The 17,042-nt window shown below is 43.1% G+C and overlaps 1 protein-coding gene across 1 annotated transcript; it reads right to left on the reverse strand.

Annotated features, from left to right (window-relative positions):
• Positions 1-422: 422 nt before the first annotated feature.
• On the reverse strand, positions 423-7,047 carry SDF2L1 (stromal cell derived factor 2 like 1). Its single transcript, XM_030219356.1, has 3 exons — positions 6,803-7,047; positions 4,254-4,450; positions 423-1,436 (listed from the first exon to the last, which is right to left on the reverse strand). Exons 1-3 carry the CDS (start codon positions 6,978-6,980, stop codon positions 1,152-1,154), a joined length of 660 nt encoding a protein of 219 aa, XP_030075216.1. The 5' UTR covers positions 6,981-7,047; the 3' UTR covers positions 423-1,151.
• Between the last annotated feature and the right edge of the window lie 9,995 nt (positions 7,048-17,042).

Genomic DNA, 17,042 nt, shown 5'->3' on the forward strand with positions numbered 1-17,042 from the left:
AAAACCAACATCCTCAAATGATGTGCAAACCTACCATGTGTTTGAAACGTTTGATACAGTATCAGTAGAAGATATAAGCTCCTCCTACAACCAATTTTGGTTTGCAAATACAGAGAACTAGCAGAAAAACTATGCACAAGCTGTTGTGGAAAGCCAAGGACTAGTTATCTAACTGAAAAACACAGCTACTACAAAAAGGAGGTTTATAAAAAGACATTTTGTCCCAAATACAGAAAAAAGAAAGAAAGGGGAAAAATATCCCCTAAGCAGAAGCACAAGGGATTCTTCATTTGCATTTGGTCAGGTTGTAACACCCATTCATTCAAATCACAATAGGCACTGTGTCTGCAGTGAAAACACTCTATAATAAATAAAAATGTATAAACAAAATGTTTCTCTTATCAGACACCAAGTAAACTAAGTAATGATAATGAAGACATATTTAATTGGACACATGAAACTGGCAGGACAGAAATTTGAGAAACATGTTTGGTGCCATGAAAACGGAAGGATAAAAAAAAAAAAAAAAAAAGCACACACGTATTCCAAAATGGGACATGTTCAGGTGTGACATTACCCAATTTACCTCCACCACAGAAACAAAACAGTTTACACACAATTGGCTCACATATACACACCATAGAATGCAAGCCATGGACTGAACTGCTGACTGCCCCAAAATTAAGAGGCCATCCTCCCAGCAGTTGCCACCCAGACGAGCATTTTCCAATACCAGCTAAACTCTTCATCCCAGGCACCAAGTGAAGGCTCAATTCTGTTTCTTTTATTGTGAACAAAAGATATAAACATGAAGATGCAACTAGTCAGTAAGGCTCTGCCTTCACTCTATGAAACCAGGTGATAAACAGTGGTGTGCACAGGACAGCTTCCATATATGTCCCCCGTCTCTGCTCAGTCTAAAATGTCCCCAGTCTCTGCTCAGTTTAAAAAGTACTGTCAGAAAGGACTCTTAACAGCTAAAAGGAGAACATTTATACCAGATCTTTACAAAACGTTTCCATAAAGGTGTTTTATTCATTGTCCTTGAGGTCACTGAAACTGACCCAGCTCCTGCAATCCAGTGCACGCCTGTTAGTGCTGGAGGGAGCTGGAAGCACAGCCGCCCTTCTCCTGGAGGCAGCGACAGGCTCTCACAGCTCATCATGTTTGCTAGCCCCCGGTTCTGTGCTTGGCTTGATGAACACCCCCTCCGTTACCTTCCAGTAATTGTGATTGTTAGGGGTGGACATTCCATGAACTTCACGCTGGCCTCTGATGGGGTGACTGTACTGCTCTCCTGTTATGGTCAAGAACACATCTGTTCCTACGTGTTTGAATCGCACTGCATCCTCCCGTTCCCAGTATGTCTCACTACACTGTACTGTCCATACATCCAGGTCATCTCCTTCACCGTTATCACCAAAGGCGCTTACTTCCTGCCAAAACAAACAAGTTAGGGATGTTAGCAAGTGAGAAAATGGTACAGTACACAGCAGCTTTCTTACTATAGCATTTTAAGTCAAAAACAAAACCATACGAGATTTGCCAGAAAAAGGAAAAATCTTGCCAGCCTCTTAAGAACTGTTAGCAAGAGTACGTATGGTACAGGAGTAGATTTTTCACCCTTTACAACAGACAAGAGGCTGAAAGCAAAGCCACGTTGGAGCAGTGGGAAAAAACATGCATAGGTTAGACCTGTTGAAAAGATCTTTGAAAAAGGTCTTTTGGAACTTGAGAAGGTGGATATGGTCCTTCATAATGGTAACAAAAGGTTGGTTAATCTGACTTTGATGATGGGAAAATTAATGTATACTCTGAAGGAAAGACTAGCAAGGCAACTTGGGTGAAGTAGGTTACAAGACCCGAGGCAGCATGGGTTTATTATATGGAAACTGTCTGAAAATGTGTGAGTGCTTTGATTGGGCGAATTTGACCAGGATAGACTGTGGATAGGTACACTCGGACCATATGAAAAACTTCACTTAAGTCATGTAGAAGGCTCATAAATAAACTGCGCAATCTAGAGATGGCACCTAAGATGAGCTGGATTAGAAACTGGTTAAGTGACAGACAAGAGAATGAGAAAAGAAGGCAGGCAGAAAGGTGAAGAGTAGAGTGCTTCATGGGTTTTTTGTAATATTGTGGAGGATTAGGCGAAGCTTTATCTTTGTGGAGGTCACCCTTGAGGACACAGAAGGTATGATAATCTCTGAAAGCTTGAGGAGTGGTTGAGTGCTTGGCAGCTAATTTAACTAAAAAAAAATGTAGAGCTATAAAGTTGGGGTACAGAAATCAAGAGTGGCATGCAATGAGGAAGATGCTGAGATACTGAGGTCCACAAAGTAGGGAGAGACTCAAGTAATAAGATCTATTGATTTCAAGGCAATGAAGCAGTGAGTCACAGCCAGAAAGATGCCACGTCGCATAAAGAGGGGCATTAACTAGTAAGAAAAAATAATGAAGTGACTGTTGCAAGGTCACTGGTGAGACATCACTCGACTGTTCAGTTCTAGAGGCATTATCTTCCCCCAAAACTGACATATGAATCTAAGTACACAACAGAGATAATTCAAAATACCTGACAGGTATTAATAATGCACAAGAAAAGAAATTCCTCGATCAAGGAGTCATATGAGGCTCCAAGATATTGAACTCAAACATCAGGAAATATTTTTTCATGCGAAAGGTGGCTATGCCTTAAATGTCCTCCTGAGGCATGCTGAAGGGACTAAGGACCTCTTACCAAACTGAGCTAGCGAAGCCCTGGTGCAGTAATGCCGACAACCCCCATTCATTTTGAATGGGCTCCATTGGCATTGCCATGCAAGAACCACTAGCGCAGCTTGATAAAAGAGGCCCTAAGATAGTAACCGACTTCAGGAAGGCAGGGAATAAGCACAAAGGATCACTGGTTGAAAAGGCCAAAAAACAAAGTGAATCAATCAAATGCAGATCAGGTTTTCAGGCTATCCCTAATGAATATGCATGAGAGAGACCTGCATGCAATGGATGTAGTGGCCTGCTTGCAGCCCTTGAGGACTGAGCTTTTGACAAGCTGATTCAATAAATACTGGGGTTGTCAGAATGAAATTAACTGCAAATTAAGTAACAAGAAATGTTAGGAGCCTAATGGAAATGCATGCAATTATACAGCCAGTTGTGTCTGAAAGGCTGTAATGACAGAATTAACTAACAGCTGTTCTGCCCAGTAATAACCAGAAGTCCTAATTGATACAGTGCTCCTACAGCCAGACTTGCCTGACAGATTACATGGGGACCTAAGGAGCTCACTAGTAACAGAAGCTATTCAGCTTAGTGCCATAAGAAGAGAATCAGACTAGCAGCTGGGTATATCTGGCAGGTTATGTACACTTCATTTGACTGGTTTGTTGCAGTACACTAGTGGCAGGAGTATTGGGCAGAAAGGCCAAGCAGACAGAGGTCATGTTCAGGCAACAGCTATGCTACTAACAGTGGCTAGTAAGATTATTCATAAGTTGTACAATTTACACATGAGGGATAAGGGGAGCTGGATATGAATGAAAACAGGGGTAGTGGAACTTGCTTAATCATAGATAAGACTGCTTGCAAGATCTCTTTCCTTTATAACTCTATATGCACCTAGGTTTTAATCTCTAAAATAACTGTAATTTAATAGATACCTATATCAGACCAAACAGTTATAGTACAACTTCTACTTTATTTTCAAATATTTTAATCCGTTTAACAAATACTTAAATACCCCAGATCATTCAACCGCATTCACACAAACTCTTCCATAAACCTATTCTCACTAATACATCAATAACTAACTGCCATAAAGCACATCTGAGCAGCTTACCACCCTCAGCTATGCTGTGGTAAGCAGAACTCTTTATATATATATATATATATATGACCACCTTAAGAGTAGAAGTTGTACTATAACTGTTTGGTCTGATACAGGTTTCCTTTATAACTGGGATAAATCCTTAGCAATGGGAACAAGCATTACAATTGATTGGATCACATGGCCTTTTTTCACCATCTACTACATCATGATATATGTATTTTACTGACTCTATGGCCTATATATCAAAACACAAATTGATAATATGCACTGTTAGTCAGACCCCATTTATCCCAATGGGGCCTATTTATTAACAAGTTAGTGCAACTTCACAAACAGGCTCATTTGTTTTTATGCCACTTAAGAGTAACTCGTCTTAAATTAACACAAAGCATACACGAATGGCAGGGAAGGCTGGCAGTACCTGGTTGCTGGAGAGGGGAGAAGAGAAGTGGTGAGTGTGCAAGTTCTTGCCAGTATTAACGTGGGTAAGCCTCACAGCCTGCCCACACTTGACAGGTGCTCCTCTCATGCAAGCACCATCTGTTTTCCCACGAATCCTCCAGTAGCTGTTGGCATCATCTAAGGCTTCAATGCCAGTTACAGACTGTTGCCCACTCCCTTTGATAAAATTATATTAAGCAAAAATGTGAAATTACATTAGATTTCTAACAAAAATCACCATATAAACCTTATTACTGTTTCAAAAGAAGAAAATACAAGAAAGAAACCATAGATTGTAAAACTTAGATACCACATTCTGGATGGATCTATGTCCAAAGAACAGGGCTGTCAAGATAAGGCTGCAGATAAATTTACCAAATTATATGCATTTAGTATTCTTTGGTGTGCCTAAAAGGGGGCTGAACTCTTATCACACAAGGTGGGGGTGGGGGGGGGGGGGGCAAAGTTCAGTCTGCATTCCATGCAAAATCTAAAAAGAGGGTTTTTGCCCACCTCCCCAAGGTTTCTCAAGACCTCTTCTGCCTTCCTTCCATACGTGAAACCCCATTTTACACAGAACATAGCGATGGGACATCAGGACAGGATGGGCACAATATTCAGCAGGTGGTGGGCAGTGCTTTTGATGTCCACCAGTGGTGTTAAGCCCGGATATTCAATGATAGGCAGTTTCCAGCAACCAGCATTGAATACCTTGGGTTTTTTTTTTAACTGCTAAAAAGTTAATTGATTATGCCAATATTCAGCACTAACCAGTTACCTTTTTATCAGTTAAAGATGGCACAATTATTTATGCGAGTCATATGATATAGCCAGCCAGCAATATTCAGCTGAGACAACCTGTTATCTCCCACTGATTATTAGTGATTAAGTGCAAACATGCTATTTAAATGGTCAGCAGCCAGGTCTGGCTGGTTTAAAATCCTCTGAATATCTGGGAAGAGGGGGGATGCACTCAGTGCTACTGGTATTTTAGAAGAGGATCTGTCAACAGAGATCCTTTCTAAACTACCTGAAGGAGTGCACGTGCATTTGCCAGCAGGTGCAGTCATTTTACAAATACACATTGAAAAATACATTTGTACAAGCCTGACAGCTTCCACACGGTGCTGCTCTATGGTATAAACACACATTTAGGTGCCGCCAATTAAGAAGCAAGGCCACAATTTTAATGTGGTTTCATTATGGAGGTATAAATAAAATTATATGGGATTGAGAAGAATGACTCCCTTATTCTACCATGTAAAGCCCTGGATTAAATGAGCAATTTTTAAAAACTTAAGCATGCCTTTGAGGCACTGTAAAGCCCGACAGATTTTTTTCCCCAAACACGTGTATTACCCATTTTACAATGGGAATACACAGGTAAATTTTAGTCTTGTCCAGGCCATGCTGCAAACACACCCTCCCTGAAATGTCTACCAGGCATGATCTCCACATACAATTAGGTTTCTAAAATCCATTAATACATCTGTATCAAAAATGTGTGTGTAAATTGTATTATATACATGTGGGTACGTTTCTAAAAATATGCCTGATTTTAGGGTTTAACTGACTGTCATTGACAAAACATCCCTAAACTTGCCTGCCATGGATCCTCCAGTCTATTTATGGCTCTTTTCCAGGCTGACTCCTCAGTTGTTTAGACAAAACAGAATGGAGACACAAACCAAATAGTAGTGTGACCAACACAATGCTGCCAAAGGATTCAAGGGGGATGAAATAATTTAGCTTGGAGTTTATTGGTAAAGACATAGCACGGTGTTTCAGCAAAGTGCCTGCTTCAGGAGTCTTGGTTGATTTTTGAATTTATTAATGTGTTGGTTAAAAGAACCAGAGAGACAGCGCTGTCTTTAAAAAGACGCAGATCACTCTTCGCAAGTAAATAAATGGCCAATAAATGGCGTTTACCATAAGGCTCTACTTTTGTTTTTCCTCGGTTGTTTAAACGTATATTTGATTCCATTGAACAACACTGCTACATACTGGTATTTGGTAATTAGCTGGAAAATAAACACATGAATTTACCATATATAAATACTTAACAGAAGCCCTACCTGTAGTCTGGGTTAATTTCTTGCTCTGATGCTGGATACCTTTCCACTGGCAACCTCAATTCTTTTCACCTTCCAGGACCCCCTTGTCATCCCCCATACCTATTCCTTAATGGGTCATAAATGAATTACAATTATAGTATGACCATAATAAAAGGGTCAATTATTACCCTAGGCCACATGTTGAACAGGCCACGCCAAATCGGCGTAATAGTAAGAGTGACAGGTTCAGTACGTAGAACTTCTCGCTTCCACTCACACCCATCATTCCTGGCCCTACCTTCCTCCAGCTTTTCACTTCACGTCGCTCCCTCACCCCTCCCCCTTCCTTTATTCCCATTACAACTATTAAATATTTTCGCAGTACTTTACAGACACCCTCCCTCATCAATTCCTCCTCGCCACCAGCTCTCCTCTCCCCCGCCCGCTCGCTTCAACCCAGGTTCCCGCCACTCACCGGATCCGTACTTGACGTCGTGCGAGTGCAGCCTGACATTGTGGCGCGTGTTCAGCAGTTTCACCACGGAGCCGCAGGTCACATATTCCAGGTCAGTGTCCCCTTCGACCTGCAGCCAGCAGCAGCACAACAAACCCACAAGCGGCACCAACGGCCGGAACCTGCCCGACAGCCGCATTGCTTTCCCGACGACTTCTTCTTCTGCTCACAGCGGACATCACCGCCCACGTACTTCCTACAACATGGCAAAAGACCAATCACGAGTCGACAGCAGGATGCCGGCCCGACCAATCATCACAGGCTGTGCAATACGAAGAGCCATGCGATTGGTCGCTCTCTGAGGAAAGCCACACTCACAGCTCAATCAAACGGCGCCAGCCGCCGGCCCGGCAAGCCTTGATTTGTTGTACAGTAAAAGGGACACGAAAGGCGAGATTATTGGACTACGATAGTGTAGTGTTTCAGTTCTCAGTAGCCAATGAGAATTGCCTTCAAAGGCCGCGTTATTTAAAGCCGTGCACCGGAAGCAGAACGCACAGTTTTAAAAAGGATTCTGGGATATATGGGGGGGGGGGGGGGGGGGGTGCCTGGGTTGCCGCGGAATTAGAAAGTACTGGCTTTTTCTAAGCAAGAGAGTCGGCTTCAAGTCTGTTTAAAAATAGTTGCTTACATGTAACAATAGTGCTCTTTGGATAGTAGATAGTCTAGCCACACAGGTGAAGTGACTCCACAGCGACGTCAGTGACCTGGCTTTTCCAAAGCACAGAAAACTCAAAAGAGCTCCCGCCGCTATGTATATACTGCACGCTCAGTCCACTGCCTTAGTTAATCAAAAAGCTGACGGCAACTCTGGGTGGATCTGTGGCTAGATGATCTACAGTCCAAGGAGAACTACCGTTACTTACAGGTAAGCAACTATTTTTTTCTCCATGGACAGTGAGATCATCTAGCCACACAGCTAAAGCCTTCCAAGTTAGAAACAGGGAGCAGTCCGAAAAAGAATGTTCCATGCAATTTTGGACACATCCACCCTTCCCTTCTCTCCCCTGATTTCCCTGTTCCTTTCGTTTCTTACACATTCTCTCCTTTATTTCTTAAGTAGGTTACATGATGTATTAGCTTAATTTACTGTATTGGCGTCCGCCTTTACAATGTGATGTAAGCCACATCGGGCCTGACACAGTTGGGAAAATGTGGGGTATAAATGAGATAATAAATAGTAGGACGGTTTCCTAGAAGTGGAGGAGGTGGTGAGTTGACTCGAAGCAATTAAAATAAAAACAGCTGCTGCAAAACAGAATCTGCTGAAGAGGCAGCATCAATGCAGGAGTATTTCGTAAAGATATATCAAGAGGCCGATAGTGCTTCTGTACAAATATCCAATAGAGAGAGCAGTACCCTGCAAATGAGGTTTCATTGTAGATTCCGTTCCTAGTCTATGTACTATGAGGCAGATGCAGCAACCAAACGTAAAAAAAATCTAAATCGTTAAAGTCCCTAACGATTTTAAAATAACGAAAAATGCACCAAAAAAAAAAGTCACACATGCTGAGATTGGTATTGAAACGTACAATGTATCAAAGAATCACAATACACATCGTTAATCGGCCCCCAAATCATGCGCAGAGCAGCCAAGCGTTATGTTAGCTGCTCTGCGCATGCCACAAACAGTCAAAACACAGTCAAATCACAAGCACATGGCTCCCAAATCAAAACAAAAATTAAAAAAAAGGGTCGGGAGGGGGCAAAGGCACTGGTCAGGAGCGTCCTGTATGGCCGTCCTTGCCCCCCCCCCACCCGTGGTCGCCGTTCCCCCCGCCCCACTTCCCCCTGCATTCTAAATTAAAAAGCAAGAAGAAAAGCAAACGTACCTTTAGCAGCCCCGGCCCCCCTCCCTTCCTCACTACTCTGTCTCCCCTCAGCTCTGCCTCCTGACATCCTCCGCCCTGTGCCCCGTCCCCTCTTGGGGTCGTCACCGCCATTCCCCTCCTCCATCGGGCCCCCCTCCCTCTTACCGGGCCCGTGCAGCGCCTCTCTCCTCTGTCTGAAGGCGCAGCACGGGCAAGAAGAAAGCTGATGCCTGCCTTCGCCCAGCTTCTGTCGCGCGTCTCTCTCCTCCTGGGCCCACCCCTGTCTGACGTCAGTAACATACGTAGGTTACCGACGTCAGACAGGGGCGGGCCCAAGAGGAGAGAGACGCGCGACAGAAGCTGGGCGAAGGCAGGCATCAGCTTTCTTCTTGCCCGTGCAGCGCCTTCAGACAGAGGAGAGAGGCGCTGCACGGGCCCGGTAAGAGGGAGGGGGGCCCGATGGAGGAGGGGAATGGCGGGTGACGACCCCAAGAGGGGACGGGGCACAGGGCGGAGGATGTCGGGAGGCGGAGCTGAGGGGAGACAGAGTAGTGAGGAAGGGAGGGGGCCGGGGCTGCTAGAATTTTGCTTTTTCGGGGGGGGGGGAGCAGCGGGGGGGGGGCAAAGCCGTCCATACAGGACGCTCCTGATGAGCGCCCTTGCCCCCTCCTGATCCTTTTTTTATTTGATGTGTTTTCTGACGTCCTTTGGACCAATCACAGCGCTTTTAGCTCTGCTAATGCGCTGGGATTGGCTCAAAGTTTGTTTATTTTTTCACTTAATGATTTTTCCTGGCACAGAGCTGTCCTAACGAGAGGTCCAGACCTCTCGTTAGATTTCCTGCCTTTTTCCTGCGTAAAGGCAATCGGAAAAGGTTAGTGCATGTCGTTTCAATGGGGTTTTCACACTAATTGCTCATCTCCATTCCGTTTTCGTTAGCTGCTGGCTTCCTCGGTAAAAGCCCTTTGATGCATGCAACGGATCAAATTTTCCTCGTTGGAGGGTCATTAAAGGCTCATTTAGCTTTAGTGCATCTGCCTCTTTGATAGGGATTTTGCAAAAAGTTACGAAGTCCTGTTTGCTGAGAGCAGAAAAGATGCGTTTTCTCTCAGTAGATTATGGCTTCCACCTTGTGGTTGGTTGAGGATTTTTTGTGGTGTTGAATGAAAGAAAAAAAAAAAAGAATTGAAGCAGGTAGAGGAGTCATTACAAGCCAACTGTATACAAAGGGCTCAAGGAAAGACCACTGTGTAGAACCGCCTCTGACACATACTAGTAGGAGGAAATGGTCCAAACACCTGAAGGACAATATACTGGTCCAAATGAAAATGGATGCACTATCTGAAGCAAAATGTTCAGCTGTGTGCCAAGAAGCTCTTTATCACTGAAAAGATATGATAATGCTTCATAGTTAAGTAGCACCTGCAGCGCACAAACACAGTGTTCGGATTCAACCAAGGAGGTTTAATAAACAGGAGTGGACGTGAGCCTAGCTAGTCCATTGTAAGCAAGGAAACCAATTAGGACAATATGAGTTTCCCCTTCCCAGCGTGGCCGTCATCCCCGTTTACTCAAAACAAAGCAAGCAAGCCTATGTAGTGCTGCATCCACATTGTCGTTTTTTTTTTTTATTGTTGGTCTATCTGTAACAAGTCTAAAGCTATTTCAATTGGATAGGCAGTGCCTTAAAAGGTGGAGGACAAAAGTTTTTATTTTTTATTTTTTTTACTTATTGGACAGATTTTAATTTATTTGAAAGCTTCCCATATGTAGACCTGTCGCTTCTTCCTCTTTAACATCAGCAAAATTCGCCCTTTCCTCTCTGAGCACACCACCCGAACTCTCATCTACGCTCTCATTACCTCTCGCCTTGACTACTGCAACCTACTCCTCACTGGCCTCCCATTTAATCATCTATCCCCCCCTTCAATCCGTTCAGAACTCTGATGCACATCTTATATTCCACCTAAACCGATATACTCATATCACCCCTCTCCTCAGGCCACTTCACTGGCTTCCGATCAGATACCGCATACAGTTCAAGCTTCTCCTTCTCACCTACAAATGCACTCAGTCTGCAGCCCCTCATTACCTCTCTACCCCTCATCTCCCCTTACGTTCCCGCCCGAAACCTCCGCTCACAGGACAAATCCCTCCTCTCAGTACCCTTCTCCACCACCGCCAACTCCAGGCTCTGCCCATTCTGCCTCGTCTCACCCTATGCTTGGAATAAACTTCCTGAGCCCTTACGCCAAGCCCCCTCCCTACCCATCTTCAAATCCTTGCTCAAAACCCACCTCTTCAATGTTGCTTTCGGCACCTAACCTTTATAGCTTTCAGGAAATCTAGACTGCCCCAATTTGACTGCCTGTACATTTGTCCTTTAGATTGTAAGCTCTTTGAGCAGGGACTGTCCTATGTTAAATTGTACAGCGCTGCGTAACTCTAGTAGCGCTTTAGAAATGTTAAATAGTAGATAAATAGTAGTAGATATAAACATCATGAAATAACAATTGAATCACTAAAACAGCTTAAACATTATTATAGCTGGTAGAAACAGCAATTTTAAATTCTGTATTTTATGCTCATTTTTCTACACTAAAAACTAAATAAATACACTGTATACAATACAGATGGCCAGATTTCAGTGAAGATATCCTGTTTCCTGACCAGTTCATCTTAAATGTTGTTGTAATCTGTCTTGGGAAGCATGGCGTTATAAAGATGATGGAATATATTGAAATTAAATGGAAGTAGAATTAAACTCTTTGGAGCACATGTAATCACATATTCATCTTTTTTGTAGAACTTTAACTTTTAGATACACAAATGGATTATTCTGTTGTTTGAGCATGTTTCAGGGACAAGTGGTTTATAAATCAAAATAATAAAAATACTTTCTGTCAAACAGATCTCTTGTTTGTGGAAACATAACTAAATGGGCTATAAGCCCCTAATGCAGCCCATTGGTTTTCTTATATTTTGTTCTTGTGATGGTTCATACTGTGCCAAAACTGGAAATACAGTGAGACAGAATAATAGACTTCAGTAACATCCAAAACTTATTTTTTTTATGTTTTAATCATCTTTATTAAAAGCAAAACATGCTGGTTGATAAGCTTTATGGTAGACCAAGACCCGTTTACGGAGGACTGTGTTCGTGAGGAGCTCGCCAAACTAAAAGTAGATAGAGCGATGGGGCCTGATGGGATACACCCGAGGGTGCTTAAGGAACTCGAAGAAGTTCTTTCGGCTCCGTTGACAGACCTCTTCAACACTTCCTTAGATACTGGAGTGGTCCTGGTGGACTGGAGAAAGGCGAATGTGGTTCCTCTGCACAAGAGTGGAAGTAAGGAGGAGGTTGGGAATTACAGACCTGTCAGTCTGACCTCGGTGGTGAGTAAGCTAATGGAAACGCTTCTAAGAGGAGGATTGTGAGCTTTCTTGAACTACATGGAATGCGTGACCCGAGGCAGCATGGCTTCACTAGTGGCAGGTCGTGTCAGACCAATCTGTCTTCTTTGACTGGATGACCAAACAGTTGGATGTGTGAGGGGCGCTTGATGTGGTATACTTGGATTTCAGCAAAGCCTTTGACACGGTTCCGCACAGGTGACTGATAAATAAATTGAGTGCCCTCGGTATAGAACCTAGAGTAACGGATTGGGTTAAAAATTGGTTGACTGGTAGGAGACAGAGGGTAGTGGCAAATGGAGCTTGCTCTGAAGAAAAGGATGTCATCAGTGGAGTACCGCAGGGATCGGTCCTAGGGCTGGCTCTTTTTAACGTCTTTGTGAGCGATATTGTGGAGGGGCTGTCTGGTAATGTTTGTCTCTTGCGGATGATACTAAACTCTGCAACAGGGTGGACACCCTGGAGGGTGTGAATGACATGAGGAAGGATCTAGCGAAGCTAGAGGAATGGACTGATATTTGGCAACTAAGGTATTAATCCCAAAAAGTGCAGGGTCATGCACTTGGGTTGCAAAACTCCGAGGGAATGGTACAGTATAGGGGGTGAAGTACTTCAGTGTGCAAAGGAAGAGCAGGACTTGGGGATGATTGTGTCTGATGACCTTAAAGCTTTCAAACAGAAAAAGCGACTGCCAAAGCCAGAAGGATGCTTGTGTGCATAAAGAGAGGCATGACCAGCAGGAAAAAGGAGGTGATAGTGCCGTTGTATAAGTCTCTGGTGAGGCCCCATTTGGAGTACTGCGTGCAGTTCTGGAGACCGTACCAATGGAAATATATAAACAGGATGGAGTCGGTCCAGAGGGTGGCTATGAAATTAGTAAGCGGTCTTGAATGCAAAAATTATAGGGACAGGCTTATGAACCTTAACATGTATACGCTGGAAGAGAGGAGGGAGAAAGGAGACATGACAGAAACGTTTAAATATCTCAAGGGCATTTATGTACAGGAAGAGAGTCTTTTTCAAATGAAGCTCTGGAATGAGGGGGCATACGACAAAGTTAAGAGGGACTAGGCTTAGGAGTAACCTAAGGAAGTATTATTTCACAGAAAGGGTGGTGGAGGCGTGGAATGGCCTCCTGGTGGAGTTGGTGGAGTCTAGGACTGTTCCAGAATTTAAAAAGGCATGGGATAAGCATGTGGGATCGCTTAGGAACAGGTAGAATTGGAGGTTACAGAGGATGGGCAGACTGGATGGGTCATTTGGCCTTTATCTACCCGTCATGTTTCTATGTTTCTAAGAAAAAACAGTAAACCATCCAACATGGCACAATAAAAACTTTTACTTTTACCCCAAGAACCCTTCCCCTCCCATACTCCCCTCCCTCCCTATAAGCTCACCTGACTGTTTCCACATGCTGAAATAACACAACAGATGTACAGATCAGTAGCACTCAAAGCATTTCATAACAAGTAAAATCATAAACCACACAGTTTATACCAGTGGCGTAGCTACTTGGGGCCTGAGGGGGCCCGGGCCCCCATAGATTTGGCCCTGGCCCCCTGCCCCATGATCCCCTTCAACCCCCCTCCCGCCACCAACTCTCCCCCGGCGTCGCAAATGATACCTTTTTTGAAGAGAGGCTTCCTTCTGCGCTTGAGTAGCGCCTTTCTTCAACAAAGTTCTGGCGATCAGCTGTTTCGACGCCGGCGACACTGCCGGCGTCGAAACAGCTGATCGCCGGAACTTCATTGAAGAAAGGCGCTACTCGAGCGCGGAAGGAAGTCTCTCTTCAAAAAAGGTATCATTTGCAGCGACGGGGTGGGCGGCGACGGCGGGGGAGAGTTGGTGGCGTGAGGGGGTTGAAGGGGATCGTGGGCAGGCCGGCAGGGGGGGTCCGATGTGGTGGCGGCGGCTCAGGGGGGGGCGGCGGCTAAACAGTGCCCCCCACCTCGGGCTCTGGCCCCCCCTCCTGGTGAGGTCTGGCTACGTCCCTGGTTTATACCAAATTGTTTAACCACACTTTGGTTTTGCCTCTGGGTTTAATAAGCAATACCATGTGCATGTAAGGTCTAGATAAACAAATGTAAACAATCTATGTTTAAGTCATATGCCCTAAATATGTAATACTTGGTAGCAATAATTAAACAGTGATGGAATACTCACATAGCAGGCAGCCAACAGATTTATTTCCCACTGAAAATAATCAACTTTGTATAAACTTGGCGACTAATAATGTGCTGCTTGCTATTTTGTATTTTGGCGGTGTATTGTTTGCCTGCATAATAAAATCACACTTGCAAATATTTTTCTGGCTTTAATTAACAAACGCTACCATAAGAGACAGACACGGTCGTATCATTAACATTATAATTTTATTTTTATTTGGGTAATGACTGAGAAAAATGCTATTAAAAATTATATTACAAAGCATGAAGTTGACTTGGTTAACTTCTGCTGTATATCAACCAGTAGTAAATAATAGTAATAAACAATATTAAGTGCATTTTTATAATACACCACTGCATTCTTCAAAACAGAAGGAGCTTTCAAATGCTCCCAGGTTTCAACCTAATACTACTACTACTGCTACTACTACTATTTAGCATTTCTATAGCGCTACAAGGCGTACGCAGCGCTGCACAAACATAGAAGAAAGACAGTCCCTGCTCAAAGAGCTTACAATCTAATAGACAAAAAATAAATAAAGTAAGCAAATCAAATCAATTAATGTGAACGGGAAGGAAGAGAGGAGGGTAGGTGGAGGCGAGTGGTTACAAGTGGTTACGAGTCAAAAGCAATGTTAAAGAGGTGGGCTTTCAGTCTAGATTTAAAGGTGGCCAAGGATGGGGCAAGACGTAGGGGCTCAGGAAGTTTATTCCAGGCGTAGGGTGCAGCGAGACAGAAGGCGCGAAGTCTGGAGTTGGCAAGTAGTGGAGAAGGGAACAGATAAGAAGGATTTATCCATGGAGTGAAGTGCACGGGAAGGGGTGTAGGGAAGGACGAGTGTGGAGAGATACTGGGGAGCAGCAGAGTGAGTACATTTATAGGTTAGTAGAAGAAGTTTGAACAGGATGCGAAAACGGATAGAGAGCCAGTGAAGGGTCTTGAGGAGAGGGGTAGTATGAGTAAAGCGACCCTGGCGGAAGACGAGACGGGCAGCAGAGTTTTGAACCGACTGGAGAGGGGAGAGGTGACTAAGTGGGAGGCCAGCAAGAAGCAGATTGCAGTAGTCTAAACGAGAGGTGACAAGGATGTGGATGAGGGTTTTGGTAGAGTGCTCGGAAAGAAAGGGGATATATGAATGTCATAAATAAATAAATAAATTGATAGAAACTCTGAATGTTAAGCACCTGATCCTCATAACATGATGTCTGTTTTAGTGGCCCATTACCAGGAGAAAAAAAATCTCTGCACGAATATAAAGTGCTAGGGTGTCCTTGTAACCAGCCTCCTCCAACTGACCACTGATTATAACAAATTACTACTCTACGTATGAAAAGTTATCCTGTTTTTATGCTTCCTCTGTGTACATTCGTATGTTGCACAAGCTGGCATGTTTGAAAATATAAGTGAGAATAAATAATAAAAATGCTACCAACAATAAAGAATGACAACATGGATGCAGCAGCTCATGGCCGGGTTCCTTTCCCTTCCTCCAGACTTAACTCATTCACTGCTGTCTTCTGCCTCCTCCTCTCTGGTGGTGGCCATGGGTCCTCCTCTCCTGATGATCAGAGAGCAGATCAGGAGGGGACCCGCCACCAGAGCCAACACTTCAGGCCTCACAGTTGCCTCTGGCTAAGAAGCGAGGCTGCCGCGGGGTGTGGTGGGCCACACAGAATTTATCCAGAGAGTGAGAGAGAAAAAAAGGCTCAAACGGGTAGCATTTTAAAGAGGACCAGATCTTGCCTCCTATTGGCGTAGCTTTAAATGATAGAGTATCCGTGACAATTCAAGGTTTTCTCTTTTCTCATTAGTATGAGTAAATAGGTATATCTGGTTGCTAAAGGCGTGTTGTGTAGACTTATATCCAAGTTGTCAGATAAAGAATTACACGCTTTCTGTATTTATTTTATGTTAGGTATTCTATAGGTGCAATGTCAATACATATATTTTATTATTATATTTTTTTGAGTATGAGCCTGCGTATTTTTGCTTTACGATACCTTTTACATCAGTATGGGTCTACAGGATCATCTGGTTATGAGTAACGAGTGGTTTATAGTCACCTATAGAAATCCAGATCTACAGCTTTAATTTGTGTCACGAATGATTTAAAGTAAATACTAATGATATTTGCAATCACTTCACGGATATTTCCTATAAGTAGGCTTATGTATGGATGCCATCAGGATTGATAATTATATTTGGTATTAGTGCAATTACCGCTTTAGCTAAACAAATGTTGGGGCACCAATTTTTAGTATACATGTTCGCTTCGAGTCCACCCATGGCGATATGGAATTAATGGCCAAGATATTTTGTCAGATTATCTAACCACCTATTCATTATTATTATTTTGAAAGAGCACTCTTATTATTTACATGATCTACACATCGATTCACAAATTCTTTTATAAGAAGGTGCCTCATTGACTGTATTTTTCAACTTCATCACTTGATTCTATATTTTTATTATTTTATTTTTAATTTTTATTGATATTTTGTTATTATTTTTATTATTTTTTCTCTCTTTTTTCTATAAAGGGTTTTGTTATTCTGAGCTGCGCATGCTGGTTTTTCATGACAATAATCCCTGATAAAGCATTTGATAGTAAGTATTACATATTTATTTTTATTCTTTTGAGTTTTATTTTTTCATTTTTTATTGTTTATATTTTGTATTTTTTATTTCATTTTTTAAGTTGTTATTTTCAAGTGTATTTTATATATTCGTTCCTCTTCTTTCAGCCACTTTTACTTAAGAAAGATACAGATTAGGTAGGTGTCCTCAATTTTTTGATTTTCTTTCTCCAA

This window comes from Microcaecilia unicolor, chromosome 11 (genome assembly GCF_901765095.1).
Source record: "Microcaecilia unicolor chromosome 11, aMicUni1.1, whole genome shotgun sequence".
NCBI classification, from domain to species: domain Eukaryota; kingdom Metazoa; phylum Chordata; class Amphibia; order Gymnophiona; family Siphonopidae; genus Microcaecilia; species Microcaecilia unicolor.

Excerpts from the sequence above, each read along its gene's own strand:
- SDF2L1 (XM_030219356.1), bottom strand. The coding sequence starts at position 6,980 with ATGCGGCTGTCGGGCAGGTTCCGGCCGTTGGTGCCGCTTGTGGGTTTG. Across the intron at positions 4,451-6,802 it reads CGACGTCAAGTACGGATCCG|GGAGTGGGCAACAGTCTGTA; the intron begins GTGAGTGGCGGG and ends ATTTTATCAAAG. Across the intron at positions 1,437-4,253 it reads CTCCCCTCTCCAGCAACCAG|GAAGTAAGCGCCTTTGGTGA; the intron begins GTACTGCCAGCC and ends TTGTTTTGGCAG.